The sequence below is a fragment of the Polistes dominula genome, unplaced genomic scaffold, assembly GCF_049000335.1.
Source record: "Polistes dominula isolate Pdom_NZ unplaced genomic scaffold, Pdom_raw_medaka contig_82, whole genome shotgun sequence".
Classification (NCBI taxonomy): Eukaryota; Metazoa; Arthropoda; class Insecta; order Hymenoptera; family Vespidae; genus Polistes; species Polistes dominula.
Window position 1 is genome coordinate 3,064,321 of NW_028301046.1, and position 12,896 is coordinate 3,077,216.

A 12,896-nucleotide genomic window follows, 5' to 3' on the forward strand; every position below is an offset into this window, starting at 1 on the left:
CTCTCTCTCTCTCTCTCTCTCTCTCTCTCTTTCTTTTTTTTCTCTCTCATGTAAATTGATAGGACGACTCGTGTCTCGTTTATTCGTTTCTCTATGTATTTACATATTTATTCGCGCGTACGATGGCAATGTGTATGTAAGCAGCAAGTAGTATTACCTGACTACGTTTCTCATTCGCTACGTATTTGGTAAACGGCACTACGTTCACGACTTAATTAGAAAGCGAGAAGAGATATCCTCTTTCTCTCTCTCTCTCTCACTCTCACTCTGTGGCTAGTTACGAGCTAATATATATATATATATACTTCGAAGATTTCAAATCTAGTTAGTAATTGATTTTTTTCATGTACAAACGTGCGACACATTTTCATATTTAATTCCAATTGAAATGATCGTAAGTATTGTCAAGTACAAAATTAGATAACGCGAATAATTTATTAAATGATTTTGTATTTAACGAAGAGAACGTCCTTCGAATCGAATGACTTTCTTTTTTAACTGTACGAAATGTAATTGCACAAAACAACAAGAATAATCTCAGAACCACCACCACCACCACCAACACCACCAACACCACCACCATCAACACTATCATCACCCAACACTACCACAATTACTGGCAGTAGTGGTTTTTGCGGTTGTCCTTGTTTAACTTTCTCCTCATTTCTTCTTCATCTCTCTGTCTCAGTCTTTTTCTGAACCGTTTAACACGGCAAGCATTAGCAGAGCAAGCTAACTATAACAAGTTAGTAACAAAACAACACTGGTACCAATTTAACATCGTTTTCTAGATCTACCCCAAGCCTCGAAAGGTTTCTTATTATCGAAAAAGAATAATTTTCCTTATACGAGTCTTCTTCTGCTTCTTCTTCTTTTTCTTTTTTTTTTCTTTTTCTTCTTTTGCGTGTATGAACTCGACCGAGTCCGTACAAGGAAATCATTAGTCACAGAGAAACAAGATAGTTGGATGATATTAGTAGTAGTTATAATAGTAACAAAGTAGAAGACTAATACTATACCTAGTTGCATCGTTTACGTAATAACGTGTTATTAATTATACTTTAATCGCAATAAATTATCAGGTAGTGCATAAAGAAAAGTAGGAGGATAAAGGTTGAATAAAAGTATGCTCCAATTGTACCACTGACGTTTGGTCAAATAGTAATTCTTAACGTTTTGATACAATTTTAAATTAACAATATTGGTTAGTGCAATCAATTTCTTTTTTTTTTGTTAATACATTTCCTAAATTAATTTCTTAGGTACTTAATTATTTGAAGATTTTTATTATTAAATATATTTATATATTTAATTTGTTACTATTTGAAATAATATGCAAAAGTAATATACATTTTATTTGGGAATATATTTACATTGACGATATAAATATAAATTAATATATAAAAATAAATAAATTATAATATAAATAATTAAAATATATATATAATTTATATTAAATAAATATAATATATTTAAAAAATAAATATTAAAATAATATATTAAAATTATATAAAAATTAATATAATTAATAATAATAATAAAAAAATATAAATTAAAAAATATAAATAAATATATAATTGTATACAAGCTTCTTAAATTCAGATGACGAGTCTCACTCGTCAAATGTACCCCCCTCCCCCTCCCCCAAAGACTTAATATTCATTTATGAAATTTTATTAATCTCATGTAATAACGTATAAAAATATTTTGTCTTCATTGAAATAAATGAAATCCAATCGATGTTAAATACAATTATGAAAAATATAAAAAAATGTCTTCTTCATATATTAAATTACACGTTTTATATATATATACGCTTTGTTTTTTCTTAGGAGGTACGATTTCAGCAACCTTGCTATATATTATATGTCTATGATAGAAAGAAAGAAAAGAACTAGAAAGGAAGGAAGGAAGGAAAGAAGGAAGGAAAAGGAAGGAAGTAGCAAAACGCGTGCAGTGCACGTTCTCGAGTACTCGGCTTACAGATTCTTAATCTTACGGGCCATTAGCCCGGTAATTACACGGACGAATTAATTGCGTCGTAAGTAAGTTATTTCTCTCGCGAGAGAATCTAAGAGGAAACGGAGGAGGAGGAAACGAAGGAGGAGGAAGAAATGAAAGAGAAGTTAGAGAGAGAAAGAGGAGGAGGACAACGACGAGCTAACTAAACGAAGATAGTTGAGATCTAATAAAAAGAAAAAAAAAAGAAAATGAGAACCTCCAACCTTTTCCAATTGCAGCAGAGTATCGATTAACGACTTTGACGGATCTCGTAGGCGTGAAGAATCATCTTCGTCGACCTTTCTTGTCGAACGACTAATAAGAAAAGAAAAGAAAAAAAAAGACGAAGAAAAAAAATGAAAGGGATCGTTAACTAGGTATCGGGTGTAATTAATTAATAATTATCGATGGGCAAGGTGTCGAGAAGAACGTTGATCGGCCTTTGAAATTATATAGAAATTTCTACGCGTGTATGTGTGTGTCTGTGTGAGTGTGTATAATATGAAGGAAGTGGGATGGGTGCCATAGCACGATTTGCAATAAGTCGAATTATGAGAGACAACGTGTTCGGTAGACTGTTAGAAGGAAAAAGAGAGAGAGAGAGAGAGAGAGAGGATGAAAGAGCAGAGAATTCTCGTTCGTGGTTCGCGTCGATAAATCTCTGCGCCGAACGTAGACTTCCTTTAACTACTACTACTACTACTACTATTACTACTACTCCACCAACTACATTTCCACCTCATCTTCTTCATCCTCCTCCAACTCCTGGTCGTCGTGTCGGCTCGTCCGCTTGATTAATCGTGTTTAAACTAGTCGCCTCCGCGCGCCAATTAAGTCCGTACAACGTTCATGCTCAAGAGAAGGGAGAGAGAGAGAGAGAGAGAGACGAACAAGAAAAACAAGATGGAGAGAGAGAGGGAGAGAGAGAGAGAGAGAGAGAGGATGAAGGAGGGTGGTAAATGAAGAGAAGGGTGGACGAGAATGGACACCCTTCTCTACCATACTTCTTCTTCTTCTTCTTCTTCTTCTTCCTCCTACGCTTTACCTATTACCCATCGGCATCATCAACTCTTCCTGACACAAAACAGGAACACGTCGTGAGCCGAAAGCAAAACAGCAACGCTAATGTCGTACCTCCGATGTTACTTGCTTGCTTGCCTACTTGCTTGCTGCCACTGGGGCTCGTGAGGGACAACAATAAATTAGTATCGAGCCGTTGTGCACGTGGTGGCTAACAAGATCACGTACACGCGCTTAAAATATACACGTCGGTGTGACACAACTCGTACTCGGTGGTACTAGCACGCGCACGCGTGCGTGAGTGCGTGCGTGCTTTGAACATAGCAAGAGGTGGTTAGGGAAGATAGGTAGGTAGATAGATAGATGGATAGATAGACACAGATAGAGATGAAGATACCGCGATTCTGTTGAGAGAGATGCGTGTTGAAACGCGTCCCGCATATCGTCGCACGATGAATGTAGAATAGAACGCGATACGTTGCTAAGTAATTACGCGCGAACCATTAACCCCTCTCCCTGACTCGAGTCAAAGTATTAATTGCCTTCTCTGTCTTCTATCTCTCCTATCGTTGAACTTTCATAAACGAATCGTTCCTTTCTCTACGTATATCCCAATTCCTAGGATTCTATTCTTGATCTATCGAAATAGGTGATACATTAATACATTCTTAAATAAAAGAAAACAATTCATATACGATACTAGAGAAACAAATCGAAACGTGTCATTTAATGTTTTAATCATTTCAATGACGTTAATGATAGAAAATAATGAAAATAGTACACACGTGAAGATAAATGTGAGATGAATTGGAACGAGATAGCGGTTAAGTCTCGGATCGATAGATCGATAGACGTTTCCTATCGCGAGAATACCTTTGAAAATTGGCAGGTCAACTTGCACGAAAGCGATCCCACTGTTTTAGTGGGTTCGTTCGAACTTGGTAAACTTGACACGCGTATAGAGCACGAGCCAAACGTGTCGCAGTAGCTTTAGAACCAGAGCAACACCAGAACAGCATTCCCCCCTCCCTCCCTCCCTCCAACAACAACACACACATCTCCCACTTGCTTCCCTTTATTCTCTTCGTTGGCATCAAAGCGCAAAATCTCGGAACGCGTGGAATTGTAATTAACGTTAAGCAGACAAAGGACTAACCTCCCTCCCTCCCTCCCCCCTCCTCCCCCTTCTACCCAATGAAGGAGACTAGAAATAGATAGATAGAATAAAAAGAAACAAATATAGATAGACGTTATCATTGTCATCCATTTTACGTGCTAGTTAAGAGAAAATTTATCTATCGACTTGACTGAAATTCAATGGGTGGCGTCAATCGGCGTCCAATTCTGTCCCAGTAGTAAACTCTGGTATTCTTCCCTTTTTTAAAGCTTTTACCGATTACGTTTATCGATCTATCGAGAAATGGGGAATAGGAAAAAACTCAATATATACCTAGGACGATAGTTTCTAGGTTTTAAGCGATACATCGAAACTGTTAAACGAAACAAAAATAAATAAAGAAAGGAAGAGAAATAAAACATTTTACGGAGGATGGTTGAAGATATAAAAGAAAGAGTCGTCTCGCGTTAATTACGCTTTCTTGTTATCTCTGACAAGTTTCCACGCAAAGTCACGCCAATAGTAGTCGAACAGGACTGTCGTAATTAGCTGACTCTGCCTGAACTCGATCGACCGCGGTGTGAATGTTGAATACAGACAGATGAGATAGAGTGAGAGAGAGAGAGAGTGAGAGAAGGAGAGAGTGCAAGCCAATGAGAACGACCACGTAATCCAAAGGCATTAACCAGCCGTTGGACAACGGTCTGCCATTACGACGTATTAGTTTGTCATTAGATACCCAAAGCAGGAGCAACGTGACTCCGGTAAATCGATGAGCACCACTGGCTCTTAGTATCATTAGCTATGCATGATAGGAGTGTTGTACTGCGTGTTCGTTCCTGTGTAAGCTAGAATAAGTATACATATAGACGACGACGATGAGTATGTGTCTATAGATATGGATACACCTATGTAAGTATGTAATATATAGTACCCTTTACGTTATACACGTTCAACATAAGTGCCAGAAAGAGATAGAGATAAATGGAGAAATTTTAACAGAAGGAAGAACCCTCCCCCCAACCCACCCCCACCCCCCAATGCAAAGTCTGCACGATAATGTAATTAATGTTAAAAATCTCGATGGTTTAACGCTCAAGCGAGCATAATTATTCGAAATTGAATGTATGTAACGTATGCATGCATATGTGTGTATATAAATGTATACGGAAAGATAGAAAGTGAAAAGATGTATAAAAATTAACATTAAATAATGATTTTTGTTTGTAATCTGCTTACCATCACGTAATGTCGTTGTATCTCGATCTTGTCCGTGGCCAATTTTTCACATTCCATCTTTAATCTGAACAATGAGAAAAAAAAAAGGATCAAGTTATATGATGTTAAAAATAATATGAACGAATATATATATATATATAAGTGTTAAAGTAGAAAGGTTTCTATATAAAAACGTTTGTTCGATTTTTATGCTCTATAAGTAATTTATTAAACAAAAGCTTAAGAGACAAAGAGACAAAGGATCTAACAACCGGATATGACGCGTATAGGTAGAGAAAGATTAAAAAAAAAAAATAAAGAAAATAAAAAAGGTAAAAGATCTAGGAATAGAAAAGAATAGAGTAGAAAGAGCAAAAGGTCGCGGAAGTGTTCCGGTATATATCGAAGAGGGATAAATAGAAAATAAGGGATGGAAATGGTAGGTAGATGATAAAGTTTGAATGCTTCTTCGAGTGAAATGTTGAAAAATGCAGTGACAAGTGGCAAGGTTTCCTCGATTTCGTATTCCCACAGAAAAGAGGGATATGTGAATATACTCGTGGCTTAATCTAGAAAAGAGAGGGAATGGTTTTGTCTAGAAAAGTCTATGATGGTAAAGGTTTCTAGAAAAGAAAAGGACAAAAAAAAAAAGAAAGAAAAGGAAAAGAATATATCGCAAACGCAAGAGTAGCATTAAGCGTTCGTCGATAGCCACGTTTCGTCGTAAATCACTTATGGCTTCCGCACGTCGCGTGCACCTCAAAGAAGAAGCCTGGCTGCCACCAGCTGCGTTTGTTCCCAGTCTCTCATGCGCCAGAAACACGCGAGCGCGTTCAAAAGAACCGATCCATAATATACAGAGCGAGTACTTACAATGATACTACTACATCACAACGTTGCAACCAACCAAAGCTAACGTTTTATTTTCTTTTTTTATCATACATGTGGAAAAGTCCAATGAAATTATTTATAGATACAGGTTTGATATGTTTTTTTTTTTTTTTTTTTAATCAAAATTTCATGATAACTTTTCATTTCATTCCGTACTATATACCCAACAACCAGGGTCACTTTTTTTTTTTTACAAACTCCAGTATTTATTGACTCGCTCTGTAAAAGGATAAAGGTACAAAGACCCTCTTCTCAAAAGGAAAGGAAAGGAAAGAAAAAAAAAGTGAAAAAAGAAAGATCCATGAACGATGGGAACAACTCACGTGTGATATTGCGCTTGTAAGAAGCTGAACTCCTCCTTGATCCTGTCGCAAGCCTCGTTAACTGTGAACTTGAATGGTTGGGTTGGTTGTGGTGGTCCCTGTATGATAAAAACAAAAATAATCTTGTTTATAATACGTTGTTGTTGTTGTTGTTTTTACAAATTAGGTAGGTATCGTAAGACGATTAAAAAGTAACCGGAAAGAAAGAAAAAAAAAAAAGAAAAAGAAAAAAAATACATTTGGAATAACAGATGATGGGGCTGACGGTCTTTTTGTTCAACCAGTGAAATTCTCCGTGAAAGCGTCGCTTTGTCCGACATAATTCGATACTTGCGTACGAACGAAGAAGCAACCGTGTCGTCGGTGGTTTCCTGCACGTCGAATAATTAATTCCGTACATCTGTTCGCTCGAGGAGTAAGCGTGGGCGAGCTCGCATACATGAAAGAAAGAGAGAGAGAGAGAGAGAGAGAGAAATAAATACGTAGGTATAGACTCTCTCACCGCGATATGTGTATATGCTGTTACATAGGAGAAAACGATACGAACACGTATAGTAAAGAGAGAGAGAGAGAGAGAGAGAGAGAGAGAGAGAGAGATAGATAGATAGAAACAGTAAGTGGAAACACGAGATCCAACGGTGGTATACTCTACCATAAAGAGGAAGAGAGGAAGAAAGAGAGAGAAGACGATGGTAGGTGCGCGTGAACACGCGTGCACGCACGATTACCTCCCCGTACGTGAAACTACACCATCGCGTATGTAGTATACGAGAAACAACGAGCTAGAACAGAGTAGTATGCAAGAGGAAGAGAGTGAGAGAGTGAGAGAGAGAGAGAGAGATAGAGAGAGCGAAGAGAACGAGGTAGAAGAGAGAGACGGAGCAAGTGTTAATTACACGTTTGCGGTGTCCGGGAGGATTACACGCTACAACCGAAACTATGAGGTTCTCGACTGTATATAGACGCATGCTCGTTCGTTCGTTCGTTCGTTCGTCGTGCACACGTGCTTGCGATAGTATAACACACATACTATACACATTCATATATATATATATATATATATATATATATATATATATATATATATGTATATTTGTACGCGACCACTTGGATGCTTACAAACGCGTTTTCGGGGGTGGGGTGAGGTGGACCTGTAGATCCTTTCTATTCGACTTTTCCAAAGCTACGATTACAAACTATATGTTTCCAATCCATAACTCGATCATCGTGTTACCAAAAAGTAAATAAATAAATAACGGACCGATATACCGTTGGTATTATATCGATATTTGATATTTAGATTTAAATAAAATAAACTATTCTAAATAAATAGAAACCTATGAAAAAGAATTTTCTTCTTTTTTTTTTTTTTTTTGATAATAGATTTTAGGACAAACATGTTGAGAATATCTGCTAATTTTTTTTTTTGATGATAGAAAGAAAAAGAAGAAGAAGAAAAATAGAAAAAGAGAGTAAGGAGGGGGGAAAAGTGAGAAAGATAGATAGACGGAAGAAGATCGTCCTCGAGTTAAGAGGGAGGTACCTCTGCACCTCTAGTGACCTCGATAACAATCGAGCCGTTGTAATCGAATGAGATGGAAGTCCTCTTTTCTTCCATCTCTTCTCCGCCTCATCATCTTCCTCATCCTCCTCTTCCTCCTACTCTACTGCAACTTCAATTCAACCACCGACAAAGACTACAAATCCAGAGAAGAAGTCTGTTCGTACCTACTATTCTCTCGATATACACAATAAAAGAGACTTCTCTTGGGTTCAACCCTCTTTAAACGGAGAATTCTACTCCACCTTCTTCCTCCTCATCTTCATCTCTGTCTCTCATTCTGAACTAACCAATTTTTTACACGATCAAAAGATCACTGGGTTTACAAAGTATTTTAGTTCGATCCTCGTTTCTACAACGATCCATAAATTTGTAAATGTATTATATACATATATATGTATACTACTATTATCAAGCAAAAATTATGATAAATATCAATTTAAGTTACTTATTTCTTGCCATATCATTTATTTATAAATCGTACTAAATGTTATTATAATGTGTATCAGATAACTTTTATTATTATTACTACAATTTGTACAAGACCCCTGATACTTGTTGTAAACAAAAACAAAACTTAACGTCTATTAAAGTATCGTGTAATGTGATATCAGAAAGATTACTAATTAATGTCTAAAGCTATTATTTACAATTTGAGAAATCTCACAATTATTGTCTATTCATATTAAACAAATACATAAATAAAGAAATGTTAATAAAATAAAAGATACAGTTTGTGTGTGTGTGTGTGTGTTTATATGATAAGTATGTGAAATAAATGCAGTTGATATAACCAATGACTAATATGAAATGTTAATATGAAATTAGCAAAATTACTTAAATCTGAACATTTAACGAGATCATTTTTCAAAGATTGATAACTTTATATACAAGCTAATCATTATGAATTAAGAATGTTTAATTAAAAATGTAATACAATCATTAATATTTCAAAGATTCTCACTAATGTGTTAGAATCCATTTCGTTAGGTCATACGTTATATTCTTCATATTCCAATCGCATAATCTTATTTCAATGATTCATCGGTTATTCTATTAAATACTGTATTACTAATGCAGCCTGTAAAATATGAAGAAATTAGATAATGTAATATAATTGCGTATAAAGTGATAAGATTGAAAGAATCATTGGAAATTTTACTTGGCTCATGGTTTATTCGCAAATCTAACATGAGTTGGAATTTGTAAAATTCTTGTAACGTACGATACTATGGTTGTAGAATCATTAAACACCCTAAGAGTGCTATGGACGCATATATGCGTTTAGTAAAAATTACTAGAGTGATCTATCGACATATGCATATATACGTGTTTATTAATATTAATGTAAAATAATGTAATGTTTATATTAACACTATGACGTTCGGTGGCTTCACGTTAGTGCCATTGGGAAATTATCGCGCAAGCGCGATATAAATAAAATAATAATTAAATATAATAATATAAAATAAAATAATATAAATAAAAAAAATCTAGATTAGTCATACGGATGGCATAGTGTTAATTAATTAAATTATATTCAGAAAGTAAAACTTTAATTATGAAATATATAATTTATTATTAATAAATTATTCCGTTCCTACAAAACATTTAAGTTAAAAGTATTTATCACTGAAAGGGTTAAACCTAACGTAGAAAGGAAAATACAACACTCCAGCGTTAGGTGGATGGTTTGGGTGGGTGTCCTCTTGTTACCTCTATTACTATCTATCCATCTATCTATCTATCTATCTATCTATCTAACTATCTTTCTCTGTCGCACGCGACGAAGCCAAAGGCTTTCCAGCAAGCTTTAGCCAAGCTTCGGAACAGAGGAGAGATCCTGTGGTCGGAGATTACTCTGTCGAGGAGCAGTTGCTAAATTCTCGAGACTAAGAGATGAATCGTAGGAAAAGGAAGAGGAGAATGGGCCGAGACAATAGCCAAGAAAGGTAGAGAGGATGAGGATGAGGAAAAGATGATGGTAGGGAAAGAGAAAGAGAGAGAGAGAGAGAGAGAGTAGTAGTTAGGGTGACGGGGAGTGTGAGAAGAGAAAGAGGAACGAACGCTGCCCACGGACGAGGGAAGTTGCGGTTTCGTGGTTGCCACGCGGTTGCGGCTTAGGCAAATTGAGATAGTTCGCAAACCACCGAGCAGCTGACCCCTACACCGTAACGCCAGAATGCCGCGACCACTTCTACTGGGAGATGATCTCGCAGTCGAGAAGGAAACGATTAATACGCATCGCTTCCTTCACAGGGTTGAGTAGGGAGGCACAGGGGGACGAGACAAAGATTAGTCTGCAGTTTGTGGTTTTACGATAGAAAAGGATAACGAAATAAAAAGAAAAAGTACCTACGGATAATCAGTTGCATAATTTTATGCTCACGCTAATCGATATATTGAATTTTTGTTTTTTTATTATAAATTACATAATATATATATATATATATATATAATACGTTATTTTAATCGGATTAAAATTGTTAGTTTCTTTTGTATGTGTAAACGATCTATAATATGATACGATGCATGAGATTGATGATGTTAAAGATACGATAGTTTGCAGGTATTGAAATTGAAGAGACATTGACAACAATGTAAGCAGCTACGACGTAGGACGACACGAATACGGGCCACCGATCGAGTTTCTAACGAGATCAAGAAGGCTCTCTCTCTCTCTCTCTCCCTCTCTCTCTCTCACTCTCTGTCTCTAATTTAGTTACATCGACTTAGCTTGCGTATCCTTGCCTAGCGCTACACCAGCTTACTTATGCTAATTCGATAGAGAACAGAGGGTACAAGTGACTCGGATAAGTCGACCTAACCGAATTCAATGCTCCTCAAATTTTCTTCAAACCTTGTATTAAGTACCTTTTTTATTTTTTAACTCTTAGGGTACTATGGACGCATATATGTGTTTGTTAATATTAATGCAAAGTAATGTAATGTTATTAATTAATCCTTTGCACTTCGAGTGTTAAAATTTGATATTACATATTATATATGTAATACAATATTATTGTGTATTACTTATAATTATAAATAATTATAATTACTTATATACAATATAGTTATTTTTATATTTAAATTTAAATATATATATATATATATATATATATATTTAATACACAATTTATATTATTATATTAATAATATAATAAGTATAAATATTATATAAAGATAATTGATAGCAACTGGCGCAATAACGGCGCCTACGAAGTGCAAAGGGTTAATTATATTATTATTAAGTTAAGTCAAATAAATGATATTAATTAATTAAATGATATTCAGAAAGAAAAACTTTAATTATTATATATAATTTATTATTGATAAATTATTATTCCGTTCTTACAAAACATTTCGGTTAAAAGTATTCAGCAATTAAAGGGTTAAAGTTAAATGAGGGAAGAAAGGGGTTGTTTTATTACAAATGCACAATTGTTAGAACATAAACGAACAAAAAATTGTAGTTTATAATATTGGAATTTTGTTAATTTATTCCGACATTGTTCAACCGAACCAATAAAAACTTGATAAAGTAATCATCGTAACAGTATATTTATAGACTTTCAAATCGCTTCCGTAAAAGATTTGAAAATTTGAAAAAATATACCGTCACATGGATAGGATCAAGGTACAAGATAGATAGAATCTTATCGTTTGTTCAAAAAAAAAAAAAATCGACAAGTCAAATACAAAAACAATCGTTTCGTTTATCACCATTTTTTTCTTTTTTTTTAACTAATGTTATATTCTTCGAATATATATATAGTAGATAAATAAATTCCATCATTTTATTAGACGTTACAAAAAAAAAAAGAAAAATATTTTCTATTCTCACGAAAGAAATGATTCAAATTTATAACCTACAAATAAAAAAAGGAAAAAAAGGTAAAAATGTAATCTATATTACTTCCCATAAAAAAAAAGAAAAGAAAGTAAATAAGTGAAAAAAAAAAAATAACAGCAATTATATCACATAAAATATTAAGATAAAGTATAAGACAGCTTGGTTGGTTGGTTGGTTTGGTTGGTTTGGTTTGGTTTGGTTGGTTTATGATCGTGATCCTAAAAGAGCGGTTGAGAGCCACTGACGACAGGTAAACAGTACTGTATTGTATTTGTGTGCTTAGCCTGGCAAATATTAGCCACCATATCGCTTATGGTGCTTGTTGAGCGAGGGTGATGGTCGATAGTCTGTATAGTGGGGAAAGGGTGGTATTGTAGGACCTTCGTTCGTTACGACTCCCTCTCTCGCTCTCTTTGGTCAGCCAGACTTCCGTCAGCGTGCATATGTGTATATCCTATGTGATATATATATATATATATATATGTGTGTGAGGTTTATATGACTGAATAAGTGTATGAGTGAGTGAGTAAGAGAGAAAGAGAGAGAAAGAGAGAGAGAGAGAGAGAGACGCGGATAGACGCTGTGTGATTCGTGGCGTGGCGTGTTTGTCCGTCCGCCCATATACGACTGTTTGTCCTTGCTCTCCTTGTTTGAAGAACGTCGGGATCCCGGTCTGTGCAAACTCCTCATTATTGCGAACAGTGTACACGGACTATAGCGCGTGCGTTCGTGCGTATACAAGCGCCTCTCCCTTTTCCTCTCCCCCTTCCTACCATCAATTCACTCTCTTTCTCTACTTTATGTTCAACCAAATTTTTCTACCTTGATTTTTCTCTTATTAAAAACGAAAAACGAAAAACGAAAAAAATAATATAACATTTAGGCTATAAGCATTAGACATCAAAAATTTCA

General features: G+C 35.2%; 1 protein-coding gene across 1 annotated transcript in view; it reads right to left on the minus strand.

Annotated features, from left to right (window-relative positions):
• The window catches only part of LOC107074642 (protein groucho), a 51,664-nt gene that overhangs the window by 19,851 nt on the left and 18,917 nt on the right, over positions 1 to 12,896 (minus strand). The window contains exons 2-3 of the mRNA XM_015336273.2: positions 6,571 to 6,668; positions 5,378 to 5,441 (exon numbers count right to left, since the gene is read on the minus strand). Of these exons, the coding sequence (XP_015191759.2) occupies positions 5,378 to 5,441; positions 6,571 to 6,668 (162 nt within the window). The remainder of the gene's footprint in view (positions 1 to 5,377; positions 5,442 to 6,570; positions 6,669 to 12,896) is intronic.